This window comes from Nyctereutes procyonoides, unplaced genomic scaffold (assembly GCF_905146905.1).
Source record: "Nyctereutes procyonoides isolate TBG_1078 unplaced genomic scaffold, NYPRO_anot_genome, whole genome shotgun sequence".
Classification (NCBI taxonomy): Eukaryota; Metazoa; Chordata; class Mammalia; order Carnivora; family Canidae; genus Nyctereutes; species Nyctereutes procyonoides.
The window spans coordinates 19,027,254-19,043,398 of record NW_026575136.1 but is presented as its reverse complement, the minus strand read 5'-3'; the positions used below and the strand labels follow the sequence as shown (position 1 = coordinate 19,043,398).

General features: G+C 37.2%; 1 protein-coding gene across 5 annotated transcripts in view; it reads right to left on the bottom strand.

Moving 5' to 3' along the window:
* Positions 1-1,961: 1,961 nt before the first annotated feature.
* Positions 1,962-16,145, bottom strand: part of LOC129495497 (DNA polymerase iota-like) — a 30,352-nt gene continuing 16,168 nt past the window's right edge. For all 5 annotated transcript variants that reach the window (XM_055303056.1, XM_055303061.1, XM_055303058.1 and 2 more), the window contains 3 exons: positions 15,725-15,855; positions 9,172-9,377; positions 1,962-7,167 (listed from right to left, as the gene is read on the bottom strand). In XM_055303056.1, coding sequence (XP_055159031.1) covers positions 6,364-7,167; positions 9,172-9,377; positions 15,725-15,855 — 1,141 coding nt within the window. In that variant the 3' untranslated portion in view covers positions 1,962-6,363. The remainder of the gene's footprint in view (positions 7,168-9,171; positions 9,378-15,724; positions 15,856-16,145) is intronic.

Genomic DNA, 16,145 nt, shown 5'->3' with positions numbered 1-16,145 from the left:
AAAAATTAAAAAAAAAAAAAAACCTCACCTAAAAGGCAAAGATACTGGGACGCCTGGATGGCTCAGCAGTTGAGCATCTGTCTTCGGCCTAGGGTGTGATCCTGGAGTCCTGGGATCGAGTCCTACATCGGGCTCCCTTTGCCTGTGTCTCTGCCTCTCTCTTTCTCTCTCTCTGTGTCTCATGAATAAATAAAATCTTAAAAAAAGGTAAAGATGTCAGACTGAATGAAAAAGCATTCAGTTGTATAGCCCCCACAAAACATCATTTTTTACATAAACAAATAGGTTAAAAGGATGGGAAATGACACTAGTCTAACATTACTTGTTAAAAAAGCTATAGTGGCTTTTATCAGGAAACTGGCTTCCAGAGCAAAGAATTTATCAGGGTTAAAGAAGGTCATTTCAGAATGACAAAGGAGCCAATTCATCAAAACATGATAGCCCTAAATGTATCTTCAAATAACATGATGCATGAGATGAGCACTGGGTATCATAACTGTATGTTGGCAAACTGAATTTAAATAGAATTTTTTAAATATATTAAAATAAAAAAACATGAAACAAAAATTGATAAACCGCAAGGAGAAAAAGATATTTATAATTATAGTTGGAGATTTGAATACTCTTCTCTCAATAATTAATAGACAAAAAATCAGGATACAGAAGACTTGAGCACTAACAAAATAAAGCTCATTGATATTTATACAATAATATTCCATCCAACAGCAAAACACACATTCAAGTGTACACAGAACATCTACTAAGGTAGGGCACATTTGGGGCCATAAAACATCTCAAAACTTATTTCAAAATATTCTGCAGAATTTATGTGGCCTTTGTCCGGGGTTCCTGGCATGGAGCTCCTAAAACCCTTAGAATTTCCCAAGTAATCTAAGTGTCTTTTTTACTCTACATAGAGTATGCTAAATGATGTGACTCATGAGGAGCCCCAGATACCTATGCCAACAGGAAGCAGGCTTAGGATGCAGTGGTCCAGACCAGAAAGATCACCACATGATTAGAATGTTGAGACTTAGAACCATCCTGACATTCAGGGAGGGGAGGGGCCCTGGGGACCTGGAGACTGATTTTAACCACAAGGTCAATAATTTCCTAAACCTTCCCAACATACTGAAATCCTAAGAAAAACTCTGGGTTTCCTAAGATCTTAAAAGTTCTCATCACAAGGAAAAAAAAAAATTTTAACTATGAATGGTGACAGATGCTAGACTTACTATGGTGATCATTTTGCAATATATATACAAGTACCAAATAATTATATTGTACACCTGAAATGATGTTATGCCAATTGTATCTAATTTTAACAAGAAAACAACTGTTAGCTAGGATACAACAGAGTTACCCAAAGAAGAGGCCTGAATGTTGGCAGAAGGGAGGAGGGGGAAGGCACAAAAGTAGGGAAGGAACGGGGTTTTGTTTTGCAGAACCCATAGTTCCAGCCAAGTAGAAGCTCAACCAGGTGTTTGGCCTGATAGCTTGCTAGGTGTCTTGCTAGGTTATCCGTCCCCTGGGAGCCCCCTATCTGAGCTAGTCAGAGCTGGACTGGATGGAGCTGGAGCAGGGCAGAAGCCCTCTGGAGTTGTCCTAAAGTACCTATATCTCATTATGATAATAAGATCTCCTTCTATGGGTGGAGTTTTCTGCCATTTTTTGAACACATGATGTATGCATTACCGTTTTGACATGCTAGGCTTGCACAATTCAAACAAAAGTGCCTTCGGAAGCTCCCTCCTCCCACCCTTACACTGAATAAAAGCTTCCTGCTCTAGTAGCATGGTGAGACAGTTCCTTGTGAGCTCCCTGTCCTCTTACTTGTGACAAGCAATAAAAAGTTCTTTGCTTTCAACATTTCCTTGCGCTGTGTTCAATGTGGTGTACCCCCAACAGGGAACCCCTTGAGTTGTTACATAACCAAAAACAAACAGAAAAACCCTCTGGACTTCCTGATCACTTGATATGTTTTATTTCTCGACCAAGTTAAACAGTTGTTGCTTATAATTACCCATTAACTTACGTATGCACTTTTCTGTATATAAATTTCACGATAAAATGTTTTTAAATATTGAAATTAATCCAGATTTGATGAAGACATAAATCTGCAGATTCAGAAAGCAACTAAATCCCAAACATAAGAAATCTGTAGCTAGACATATAAGAACTGCAGATCTCCAAAGATAAAAGTGAACCTCTCAAAACAGCCCAGCCCAAAGAAATCAGTTCAAAATCCAGTTTTAAAGACACAATTTTAGAAAGTGAATTCTACTTTGAAGGAATGAATGCCTGAGATGCAATTTAAAAAAAGAAAAAGATAATCCTGTGTGCAAACCTAAACATTAACTCTATAAAATACCAATAATATCCAATTTGGAAGCTAATGAAGTAGAGGAATTGATTAAAATTAACATATTTTAACATCTTTATGTTGTTTAGAAAGAAAGCACATATGTTTGCTATTTTTGGATGTTAGGCATGTTAAATTTTTTTTTGAAGATTTTATTTCAGAGAGAGAGCACATGCACAGGCGCCGAGAAAGGGGCAGAGGGAGGGGCAGAGGGAGAAGCAGACTCCCTACTGAGCAGGGAGCCAATGCTGGCTTGATCCTAGGACCCGGATATCATGACCTCAGCCAAACAAGCACCCACACATATTAAAAGGGTAATCAGAAGTACTTAAAATGTTTACATTTTAAATCAGTCAAGGGAAAATATATTTTGAAAATTCAAGTAATCCAAAAAAGGATGAAAAAGCATAGCATAGAAAAAGAGAAAAAAGTAGAAAATATGGAAAAAATGAATCCCACCAGATTTGCACTTTTGCATTATTGTAGGACAAATACTCTTAAGAGTTCCTCCAATTGTATCTTCTTTATCCATTATCTGTTGGTGGACACCGAGGCTCCTCCCACAGTTTGGCTATTGTGGACATTGCTGCTAGAAACATAGGGGTGCAGGTGTCCCGGCGTTTCCCTGCATCTGTATCTTTGGGGTAAATCCCCAGCAGGGCAATTGCTGGGTCGTAGGGCAGGTCTATTTTTAACTCTTTGAGGAACCTCCACACAGTTTTCCAGAGTGGCTGCATCAGTTCACATTCCCACCAACAGTGCAGGAGGGTTCCCCTTTCTCCACATCCTCTCCAACATTTGTGGTTTCCTGTCTTGTTAATTTCCCCCATTCTCACTGGGGTGAGGTGGGATCTTATGGTGCTTTTGATTTGTATGTCCCTGATGACCAGTGATACGGGGCATTTTCTCATGTGCTTGTTGGCCATGTGTGTGTCTCCTTTGGTGACTTTTCTGTTCATGTCTTTTGCCCATTTCATGATTGAATTGTTTATACTATATGTTGGCAAATTGAACTCCAATAAAAAAGTACATATAAAAATTGTTTAAAATAACCAAGAAAAAAAAAAGTTCCTCTAATAGTGGGGCCCCTGGGTGACTCAGTGGATTAAGCATCTGCCTTCAGCTCAGGTCATGATCCTGGGTCCTGGAATCGAGTCCTATATCAGGCTCCCTGCTCAGCAAGGAGTCTGCTTTTCCCTCTCCCTCTGCTGCTCCCCCTGCTTTGTGCTCTCCCTTTCTCAATTAAATAAATAAAATTCTAAAAAAAAGAGTTCCTCCAATACAAAACACTAGATTCTGGAGAAAAAAAGACTTTTTAATTCATTGTTGGTTGAACTATACAAAGGAAATCTCCAGGTCCCAATCCCCTACAATCAAAGGGGCAAAAATTGAGCTGAAACAAGCAGGAAAACATCGGAAGGTATCAGGCAAAAAGCAAACTTGAAAGGCGGGGTTCACCTGACCGCAAATGCTGACAGCAGCCTGCAATTGACCTCTGGAAACAAAACTTTGGGACAGGAGCAAGGTCGGGGAGCTGAAAATAAGACAAACTAAGACAACTGCCTGCAGGAAGGACCCTTCAAGGGGCTCCAGTGATACCAAATGAGTTCATACTGACTCACTGGAAGCAGATGCAAATCATATCTGAAGGGAAGCATGCACAGATTAGGTCTTTTGTCTTCCCACAAACTAAGCTCAGCAGCACACTCCAGGAAACAGGCTAAAATGGCACACAACAATATCCAAAAACAGACTTACAAACACTGAAAATATTAAAATGATCAAAAACAGAATGAGTTTTTAAAAATTAGAAACAGACTTATAAGAGGCTACAATGAATAAATGGGAAGATCAGAAAAAAATGAAATGAAAATATAATTATTAAAAGCATCATTAGGATTTTAAACAGTAGATCAGGGATAGCCCTGGTGGCCCAGCCGTTTAGTGCCGCCTTCAGCCCAGGGCCTGATCCTGGAATCCCAGGATTGAGTCCCACATTGGGCTCCCTGCATGGAGCCTGCTTCTCCCTCTGCCTGTGTCTCTGCCTCTCTCTCTCTCTCTGTGCGTCTGTCATGAATAAATACATAAAATCTTTTAAAAAATAAAAAATAAACAGTAGATTGGATAGTGCTGAAAAACAAATTAATGAACAAGAGCAGAGCTGATGAAATTAACCAAAATGCAGCAGATAAACAAGATGCCGAGAATGATGTGATTAAGGGATGTGAAGGATGGAATAAGAAAGTCCATCATTTGTGCAGAGTCCTAGAAGAACAGAAAAGCAGTATCTGAGGAACCAGTAGTCAAATATCTTAAAGAATTAACATGAATTGAAAGAAAGTGGAAGCCAGTATATATACTTAGGAAAAAAGGAAATTCACATCTCCAAACACTATAGTTAATCTGTGGAATACCAAAGGAAAATAATACGATTAAAAGGAGATGGAAATAAAAGGTAAACTGTCAGAATGCAAAGGCACAAAGATGTTGAAAAGGTAATTTAAAGCCACAGGATGAGTGACAAGGCTGTAATAATACCTCTGCATCCTCATTTCAGAAACTGCACTTCCACTTTTCTCTTTTTAAACTGGCCAAAATTGTTTTACTCTTAACCTTTAAAAAAAAAAAAAACACCTTTCTGTTTAATAATTTCAGCTGAAATAATACAAGGATTCTTAGAAAAAAATTTAAATATATTATCTAAAGTAATATACTTTATCAGTTTAACAACCTTACCAGTATGCAACATGTAGAGAATTCATAATCCTTGACCCAGAGTACTAAATATTTGCATATAAATAACTCTTGAGGCTCTTGCTCCAAATTACTGTTTTTGATAACCCCAAACTCCCTGTTAAAAATCCTTGGTTAGGGAATTTTCAAATTTCAAGAAATCTAAAACTAAATTAAAACTTCTTACCTAAAAGAAGGTATCTTTACATTACTATTTATTCACATTTGTATACTTCATTTTTATTGTCTTTTCTTTAGATTATATCTGCAACTAGATTATATCTGCAAGGTTATAAACCTGAGAACAGGACTCTTCTAAATCAGTGCTGAGGTATACTTTGATGTGTTCTAGAAACTTGGGAAAAAGAGAACACCTATCGATTTAGTGATTGTATACATTTGATTTGGGTATGACATCCTTAATCTCATCTCCAAAAATAAGAAGATGCAAAAACATCTAATCATTATTTGAAAACCTTATAGACCAGCCCAAAGGAAATGGACTTCTTCTATTACCTACATTCTGAAAAACCTATCACAGTGCCTTTCTGGTGTCCATCCTTCCCTTAATTTCCTGGATGGAGAGTTCCTTCTAACTGTCTACAACATACACACTCCTGCCCAACTTTGCACTGGCCCCTGCCACACCATGCATTCGATACTCACTGAGTGCCTCCTCTGTACTAGTCACTGTAGCAGATTCTGGTGTATACTCAGAAGCATTAGTTGCATATACATTGCTTTGGTATTTTTTTTTAAATCAGATTATTAAATGGTACACAATACTTCAGTCATAGATATCTGTATTTTTAGTAGTTGGCAGAATTTCTTATCTGGAAGTTTCCTAACGGGCTGAATTTCTTGAGCCATTCCCTATTTCACAGAAAAAAAAAAATTGTTCTTTGCTATGTCACAGCAATGATTTGTTAGTCTATGTTTTACACACAGATGTATGTCTTCCCCCACCACCCCTCCCGATTTATGGGAAATGTACTAATACTAACCATGATATTATTTTTATTGAAAAGCAATATAAAACAGCTTTAGAAATAAGATAATTTTACATTATTTCTTCTGTTATGAATATTGTTATGCTTTGTCAGAATTTACTTCCCATAACTAGACTTGCTTTTATCTGGAACATTTTATATTGGAATTTCTACATTATTGAATCTCTATTAGTGTTTAATTTAGAGGCGCTTAATAAACTGCTAAATCTGAGAACAATGGCCTTTCCTTTGCTTTTTAGACCTTTTTTCTGAACGTGCTTATTTATGTACATTGTGGAAATCTGATCCTGCTCTCTTCCAGTCTGCCAACAGCTCTTTTTGTACCTCTTCTGGTAGTTCATAGAAAACTTCAGGATCAACGTCAGAAGGAAAGGTAATTTTCTCATCACTAGAATCTTGCTCTCTATTTTCTTTAAGTCCTTCATGATGAGAGACTGTCACTACTGGTTCCTTATGGTTATCTGTAGAGCAGTTCTTGGAGAAAAGTTGCTCACTCTGCAAATTTGGAAATGAATGGAAAATAGATACAGCAGGGTTTGTATTTGAGAAATGAAATCCTTGAGATTCTTTAGGTCCTTGACTCATTCGTTCATCTTGTAATCTACTGTCTATATAATGTGAATAATTCTTTTGGCTAGATGGAGAAGAGGAATTACTGCTATTTAAACCTGATGTTCCTGGTTCACAGGAAGATACAGACGATATCTGTTTACTATTGGATAAATGATTTTTAGGATTTAAGGGACTATCTTGCATTTGTTTTGTAGAAAAGAAAGATAATACTCCTCTAGAGGCATGTAATGGACAATTCAAACTTCCTTTGCCTTGAACTTTTTCTCCAGATTTTCCAGAAAGGATTTCTTCTTGAATATCTACTGGAAGCTCCTTAAAGACTTCTTGGTCAATACCTTCAGGAAGTGAGCAGAGTGGGAATTCATCACTGTCTGCAGTATCTCGTGGAGCCTCCCCAGTTCTTGTACTTTCAATTCTTCCAGATGGTAGAAAATCCCAATTTGTTTCTTTGTCTTTGGGAAAATCTTCCATATGACTGTCTTTCATTTTCTAGGACACAAGAATAACAGTAATTAAAGGTATCTGTTATTTTTTAAATATTCATGATGCTGAAGAGGACTATTACCTGACCAACACGTTTCTGTCCTACTCAATAATTTCAATCCTTTTGGCCAATTCCAAACAACGAGAGATGATAAATCCACCACATTAGTCATACTATTGTGTGCATCTTTATTCACTATTCTAGGGAGAGGTTTCCTTCCTAGATAGTATTGAGCCAGAAGATAGGTATGCATCTGGAAACTTGGAAAGTACCTTAACAATCATGTTTTCAAATTTACAATTCTGTGAATAAAGGAACAGTAGCCTAGAAAAGTAAATGATTTGCCTACAAGTATCTTAAAAATATATATATGCACAGAACATCAAAGGCTAGTTTTCTGAAAATCTCTATTCTGAAGTGTAACATTTAACAAAAAATATATATATTTCTATGGTAAAAATCCAGTATCGATATGAAGATATTGTACTATTTATATTTACATAAAATAAAAATTTAAATTTCAGTTCTAATTAGCATAATTTTTCTGTATAAAAATTTTCACTTAAATTTTCCCTCTAGTTTTAAGCACCATGAAAATATATACACAGTCATAAATAACCCAGGAAACATCAACACAACAGTAACTGCAAAAAAATTAAAAGGAGAAGAGATCTGAGACACTGTATTTACCATATGCCAGACATGTACAAGGTACTTTCATTTATGTTTACCTTCCTAAAACCATTATAAAGACTCTAATTCTGTTTCTACCAAATAAGAAGTAAAAAGTAACTTTTTAAAATTTCAGTTAATAAAGGGAATAAAAACTACAGAAAAAAAGTAATTTGAAGAGACACTGATTATTTCTGTAACAGTATTCTGTTCTCATTTTTAAACTGAAATGTTAATGAAGATATTACTGATATACTGATTAAACATTAAAACAAAGAAAATAATAACATTCTGAATTAAGAGTTAACTGCAGGCAAGTACAATTTAGTAAAATATGATTATTTCTTAAAGCATCCCACATTTAGTAAGTAGAGATTTGCTAAATGGCCATACATAGAGTTTTATTTAGTCACTTGAAAGTATGACCAGCCTCTGCTTCTCTACTGCCACACTCTTAATTTCTACAATTTAGAATGAGTAGTCATATCAATCTTGCTATCAAAATTCAATGTAATTTCAAAACCAAATAGGGCAGCCCAGGTGGCTCAGCAGTTTAGCGCCGCCTTCAGCCCAGGGCCTGATCCTGGAGACCAGGGATAGAGTCCCACGTTGGGCTCCCTGCGTGGAGCCTGCTTCTCCTCTGCCTGTGTCTGTCTCTCTCTCTCTCTCTCTCTCTCTCTCCTTCCTCTGCCTGTGTCTCTGCCTCCCTCTCTCTCTCTGTGTCTCTCATGAATAAATAAATAAAATCTTAAAAAAAAACAATTTCAAATTTCAAAACCAAATACTTTAACAAAAACATTGAGAGATGGAATGCTGCTAGCTTATGTTTCAATTAACAGACAAACAGATTTTATTTCCAATATCTAGCAATATTTTCATATTCATCATATTCCTGTTGCTATAAAATGTTTTAATACTTCCAAAACAAGGAACTTCCAAAATGGTTTTCTCTTATTCAGTGATGCTTATGTTTTCTTCTTAGATCACAGTACAGTACTTATGGCTAGCAACCATGATATGATAGGTAATATATACAAGTAAATTCAAACAATATCATCCAGAAGGATCTCTGAATTGTATCAGTGGAACATAAACAGATTTGTAAATTAAGGGACGCCGGGGTGGCTCAGTGGTTGATCATCTACCTTTGGCTCAGGGTGTGATGTCAGAGTCCCAGGATCAAGTCCCACATCGGGCTCCCTGCATGAAGCCTGCTTCCCCTCCCCCTCCTTATGTCTCTGCCTTTCTCTCTCTGTATGTCTCTTGTGAATAAATAAATAAAATCTTTAAAAAAAATTTGTAAGTTAACCACACAAAACCAACAAGAGTGTACTTACAAAACTGCGCTTGCCAGACCGTGAAGTTGTTGATAATGATGGTGTCAAATAATAATCAATAGTCCCTTTCTTAGAAGTATTTAGTGCTTTAAGGTTACAGAGGCACACACTTAAAAGAGTAAGATGAAACGGCATCTTCACATTTACCATATTTCGGAAAAGTTTCATAAGTATACCAACCATTGGGGTTATCACATCGCAATTTCCTAAACAAAATTATTTGAGAAGACCATATTTAAGCACATTATATCACAATTAACATTAAAAGCTTAATATAATTTATATTGCTTGCATTAAGAAGTTAAAATCCTAAACAGATATCATTGGGATATCTTGACATTACATACTAAACTGGGACAATCTCACACCAATACTAAAGGCCAAATGAGTTTAAGTTTTCAAAAGGTTTGAAATATGGGACTTCTGATTATGCAAGTGTAATCAGGTCAGAAAATCTTCTCCTCATAAAACTACAATAAAACTGGATTTTGTGGGGATCCCTGGGTGGCTCAGCGGTTTAGCGCTTGCCTTTGGCCCAAGGCGTGATGCTGGAGTCCTGGGATGGAGTCCTACGTCGGGCTCCCGGCATGGAGCTTCTCCCTCTGCCTGTGTCTCTGCTTCTCTCTCTCTCTCTCTCTCTCTCATGAATAAATAAATAAAATCTTTAAAAAAAAAAAAAAAAGAACAACTGGACTTTGTGACTAATGTGGTGACTTTTAGGCTCTAGCATTTGAACAAAAGCTTTGACCACTCTTTGGCTAACCACTAAACTATGCAGACATGGATAACCTAGGAAGCCAAAATAAAAAATTTAAATTAAAAAAAAAAGAAAGGTATGCAGAGAAATCAAAGGCTACACATCATAGGGGAGGGAGATTCTGCAGCTTAAATTCAGACAAGTTAGAAAAGGAAAAGGGAGGGGAAAAAGGCCTACAAGAAGAAAATCCAGGGACGCCTGGGTGGCTCAGCGGTTGAGCGTCTGTCTTCGGCTCAGGGTGTGATCCCAGGGTTCTGGGATTGAGTCCCACCCACATCGGGCTCCCTGCATGGAGCCTGCTTCTCCTTCTGCCTGTGTCTTTGCCTCTCTCTCTCTCTCTCTCATGAATGAATAAATAAAATCTTAAAAAAAAAAAATCCAAATCCAGAGTTATTAAAATACATTATCTAAAATGTCCACTTTTCAACAAATATTACAATGTATGAAGAAATAGGAGTGTGATTCTAGTCAGGAGGAAAAAGCAGTCAATAGAAATGGACTTTGAGTTGCATTTAGCAGACTTCAAAGTTGCTACTATAGATATGCTCAAAAAACTAAAGGGACACCTATGTGGCTCGGTGGGATAAGCCTCCATCTCTTGATTTCAGCTTAGGACATGATCTCTCAGGATCAAGAGACTAAGCCTCAAGTTGGGCTCCACGCTCAGCAAGGAATCTGCTTCTCTCCCTCTCCCTCCACTTGTGCACACATACTCTGTCTCTGTCTCTCTCTAAAATAAAGAAATAAAATCTGTAAAAAAAGAATTAAAGAAAACCACTTTAAAGAATTAAAGTAAAATACGAGGAGTGCCTAGTATTTTAGGGACCAGTCAGTCAGTTAACCATGTGACTCTCGGTTTTGGCTCAGGTCATGATCTCATGGGTCATGGGACTGAGCCTACTTAGAGGTTCCAAGTTCAGCAGGGAATCTGCTTGAAGATTATCTCCCTCTGCTTCTTCCCCTGTGCTCAACACCTCTCTCTCTCTCTCTCTCTCATTTAAAAAATAAAAATTAAAAATTAAGTAAAATATGTTAACTACCAAAAAAGGGGAATTTCATTAAGGAAACAGACTCAAATATGCAAACAAGCCAAATGGAGAGTCTAGAGTTAAAAAGTACAGTAACCAAAATAAATAAAATCATTAGATGGGCAATAGCCGTTTTGAGATTAAGAGGTGAATCAAGAGAACTTGAAGACAGCTCGATAGAAATTATCCCATCTTGGGGTGCTTAGCTGGCTTAGTTGGTATAGTATAGCATGCAACTCTTGATTTCAGGGTTATAAGTTGGAGCTTCATATTGAGTGTAAAGATTACCTAAAAAATAAAATCCTTAAGGAAAAAGAAATTATCCAAGCTAAAAAGAAGAGAAAAAAGACTGAAGAAAAATGAACAGAATTGCACATACCTGTAGGATATTATCAAGCATAGTGACATATGTACAATGGAGTCCCAGAGGAGATGGTAGGGAAAAAAAGGGCAAGACTTGAAGAAATAAGAGCCTAAAACTCCCAAAATTTCATTAAAAAATAAATCTACAGAATCAAGAAATTCAATAAATCCCAAGAAAGATAAATACAAAGATTCCACACTTAGACATATCATGGTCAAACTGATGAAAGACAAAAACAGAGAAAACTCATCACATAAATGAGAATAACAATACAACTACTATTGTTATACCACAACTCAGCTCCAAATTCACCCTTCAGTACCTGCTCTGTGATAATGCACTGGATTATAAAATTTTTCACACTGAATATGACATTACACATTGTCATTAGAGAACACTGGAAGACTATTAAAGGAGAAAGGTGGCTTCTCTTCCTGGTTCCAATGTACTACCATTTGCTTTTTCTTTCTCCCATTACATGGTTTGTAATACATACGTGTGAGAACATCTAATAGTGTTTTCAATAATACACACATGTGGAACACTCAGTAACCTCAAGCCCTAACCTGAGCTTAGTGACTATGTACTATGGTACTACCCACTCAAATACCATACATACCAGGAGAGTGCTCCCACTCATTCTGCACACCCACCTAACAGCCTTGACTTGCCTCTAACCTCAGATGGCTGTTTCCTCCAGGTCTTCCTATGCAGGCACCGTATCTTCTGCCTTTGCATTAACAGAATACAGATATGTTCAGCACAATTATCCATGAGCCTCAGCTTGCCTGTATCCTAAAGGGTTGTTAACAGAATCTTCCAACACGAACACTGCATACTCCAACACATGCACTGCCTCATCAATAAGGAAACTCCCAATATCCCAACTCCTTCTGTGTGCCTACCAACCAGTCTCAGCTCATCCACAGATCAGAGGATGGTTTTCTCTCTGTTCAATAACTATGGACAAGCTCTGGGCCAGGTAATTCCAAAGATTTCTCCACCATCCAGTGTTCTGCAACCACTCCTTCTCCTTGAGGGGTAGGGGACTTTCCTTTCTAAGTTTGTTCTTCCTTACTAGGTACTTTTCCTCAGTCCTTGGTTACCTCTTAAGAGTCTTCTTTATACCTTTAAAATCACTCCCCTATCACAGTTTAATAATTCTGTGAAGCTTTCTCTATTCAAATTTTTGGTGGTTATTCTCTCCTGACTAGAAGGGGACTGATAAAACTATTAAGAGCTGACTCCTCATCACAAATTATGAAAACCAGAAGACAACAGAATGGTATATTCAAAGTATAGAAAGAGGGATCCCTGGGTGGAGCAGCAGTTTGGCACCCGCCTTTGGCCCAGGGTGCGATCCTGGAGACCCGGGATCGAATCCCACGTCGGGCTCCCGGTGCATGGAGCCTGCTTCTCTCTCTGCCTGTGTCTCTGCCTCTCTCTCTCTCTCTGTGTGACTATCATAAATAAATAAAAATAAAAAAAAAAGTACAGAAAGAAAAACAGTCAAGAATTATATCCAGGGGATCCCTGGGTGGCTCAGTGGTTTGGCACCTGCCTTTGGTGCCCTTTGGTCCAGGGCGCAATCCTGGAGTCTGGGGATTGAGTCCCATGTCAGGCTCCTGGCATGGAGCCTGCTTCTCCCTCTGCCTGTGTCTCTGCCTCTCTCTCTCTCTCTCTATGTCTATCATGAATAAATAAATAAATAAATAAAATCATTAAAAAAATTATATCCAGACAAACTGTCATTCAAAAATGCCATATTGGTCGAGTCTTCCACAAATTTTAGTTAGGTAGAATGATTTGATAGTGTTGCTCAACTCTTCTTTTCAAATATAAATAGTGAATTTTCCAGGATAGACTACATGCTAGGCAATAAAATTACACTCAAGAAATCTAGACAGACTGAAATTACTCAAAATATGTTCTCTGATCAACATGAAATTAAGGTAGAAAACAACAGAATGAATTTTGGGAAATCATCAAATCTAAAGCATCTAAAGCACTACTAAAAAGAAATGTGTAATGTTAAACTTGAATTATTATAAAAGGAGTATAAAATAAATGAAACACCAGGGAAAAAGAAAAATTAAACCTAAAGCAAGCAGGAAGAAGGCAAAACAAAGAGCAGAGTTAAATGAAATTGGAAGTAGAAAAACAACAGAGAAACCAATGACATCAAAAGTTGGATCTTAAATCAATAAAACCTTTGAGTGAGGCTTACTCAGATAAACTTTGCTAGAATGACAAAGAAAAAAGAATACCTTCATTACCAAAATCAGGAATGAAAGAAGAGACATCACTACAGATCCTACCAAAATTAGAAGGATTACAAGGGGAAATTTTTTAAAAAATAGAGATGAGATATTGATTATGTACCCATCTCCCAGCTTTGATAAATTATACCATTATGCTCTATTGGTTCAAGAATCTTTTTTTAAAAAGATTTTTATTTATTTATGAGAGAGAGAGAGAGAGAGAGAGGGCAAGTGAAAGAGAAAACACGAGCAGGGAGAGAGAGAAGCCTACTCCTCGCTGAGCAGAGAGCCCAATATGGACTTGATCCCTCGACTCCAGGATCATAACCCAAGTTGAAGGGAACTAAGTCACCCAGGCACTTGTAATAAAAGAATATTGACCATTTCATGCCAACAAACTAGACAACTTGAATGAAATGGACACATTCCTAAAAAAATTAAAATTACTAAAACTGACTCAAAATAAATAGAAAATCTGAATTAACCTACAATAAATAAAAAAAAATCAAATTCCTATTTTAAAATCTTCCCCAAACAAAAAGCCCAGGATCATGAATAGCCAAAACAATTCAAAACAGAACAAAGGTAAGGAATTACACTACTTAATTTCAAAACATAACAAAGTATCAGATTGGGTGGAACTGATATAAGGATAACCATACAGATCAATGGAATAAGAAAATCAAGGGGATCCCTGGGTGGCTCAGTGGTTTAGTGCTGCCTTCAGCCCAGGGCATAATCCTGGAATCCTGGGATCAAGTCCCTAATCAGGCTCCCCATGGGGAGCCTGCCTCTCCCTCTGTCTGTGTCTCTGCCTCTCTCTCTCTCCCTCTCTGTGTCTCTCATAAATAAATAAATGAAATCTTAAAAAAAAAAGGAATAAGAAAATCAAGAAATAAACTACTTAGTTTTTTGACAAAGGTGCCATGACAATTCAAGAAAGAATAATCTATTTAACAAATTCTGGGGATCCCTGGGTGGCGCAGCAGTTTGGCGCCTGCCTTTGGCCCAGGGCGCGATCCTGGAGACCCGGGATCGAATCCCACGTCAGGCTCCCGGTGCATGGAGCCTGCTTCTCCCTCTGCCTGTGTCTCTGCCTCTCTCTCTCTCTCTGTATGACTATCGTAAATAAATTTAAAAAAATTAAAAAAAAATTCTGTTGGAACAAGTGGATATCCACATACAAAAGAATGAATTAAGCCCTTTATCATACACCACACACAAAAATTTACTCAAATTAGATCTAATTTTAAAGCTTAAAACTATAAATTTCTAAAAGAAAACATGGAGGGGTAATCTATGGCCTTTGGGTTAGACAAAGAATTTTTAGATAGGACATCAAAAGCATTATCCATAAAAGAGGAGGAAAAAAACCCATAAAATACAATGAAATACCACTACTAGGCCACAAGAATGACTATAATAAAAGAAACTGACAATACTAAGTGGGAGAGAGAACATGAAAACCTGGGCCCCTCATGCATTCTTGCTAAGAATATAAACTGTTATACTCACTTTGGGAAAACGTTTGGCAGTTTCTTAAAGTTCAATTTACCACATAACTCAGCAATTCCAGTCTTTGTAATCTACCCAAGATAAAAACATGTATCTGCCCAAATGCAAATATTCATAGCATCATTTTCCTAAGAGTCAAAAAAGGGAAACAATCTAAATGTCCATAAAGAAGTTATCTTGTGCCATATAATACATTATCATAGTTTTGTTTTCTCTGAACTTGGCAAACTCTATTAACTGCATCTTTTTTTTTTAAGATTTTAAAAATTTATTCATGAGAGACACAGAGAGAGAGAGAGACAAAGACAGAGACAGAGACACAGGCAGAGGGAGAAGCAGGCTCCATGCAGGGAGCCTGACCTGGGACTCAGTCCCGGGTTTCCAGGATCAGGCCCTGGGCTGAAGGCGGCGCTAAACCGCTGAGCCATCCGGGCCGCCCTGTATCTTCATTTTTACTATCTATAAAAACCAACACAGTTTTCCTGTGAAAATTCCTGATAGAATGAAGGTATTTAATAGCTCACTAACTCTGTGAAGACCCTACAACTTTGGATCATATTTCTAATTCAAAGTTAGTTCTTTTAAGAGTTCAACCTGCCAATTAAATTATTAGAAAATTAGCCCATACCTGTTCCCAACTTCTGAATTATATGTGATGGAATAGGGCACTGACGACTCTCACGGCTACAGTGATTCTCAGATGAATATTGACGGATTATTAATCTGATTGTATGTGGCTTCCTTCCATCTTGGCATACTCTAAAAGTTAAGAGAAAGGAGAAACAGGAAAGTAAAGTATTACCTAAAGATTTTTTTAATCTATAGAGGTATCAAATTTAGTAACTGTAACAATTATAAACATGGTTGATAACTAGGCAGTAAGCAGTAAAAGGCCCTGAATGGCCCAAACAAATTACACCAAGCGTATGCACCAAAGCTCTAAAATCTTAAATGTAGAGCTCTCAGACCTTAATCAGAATTGAGTGAAATCAGGAAAAGAATGGAAATAAGATATAACAAGTCATTTTATAATCAAATACAAACCACTA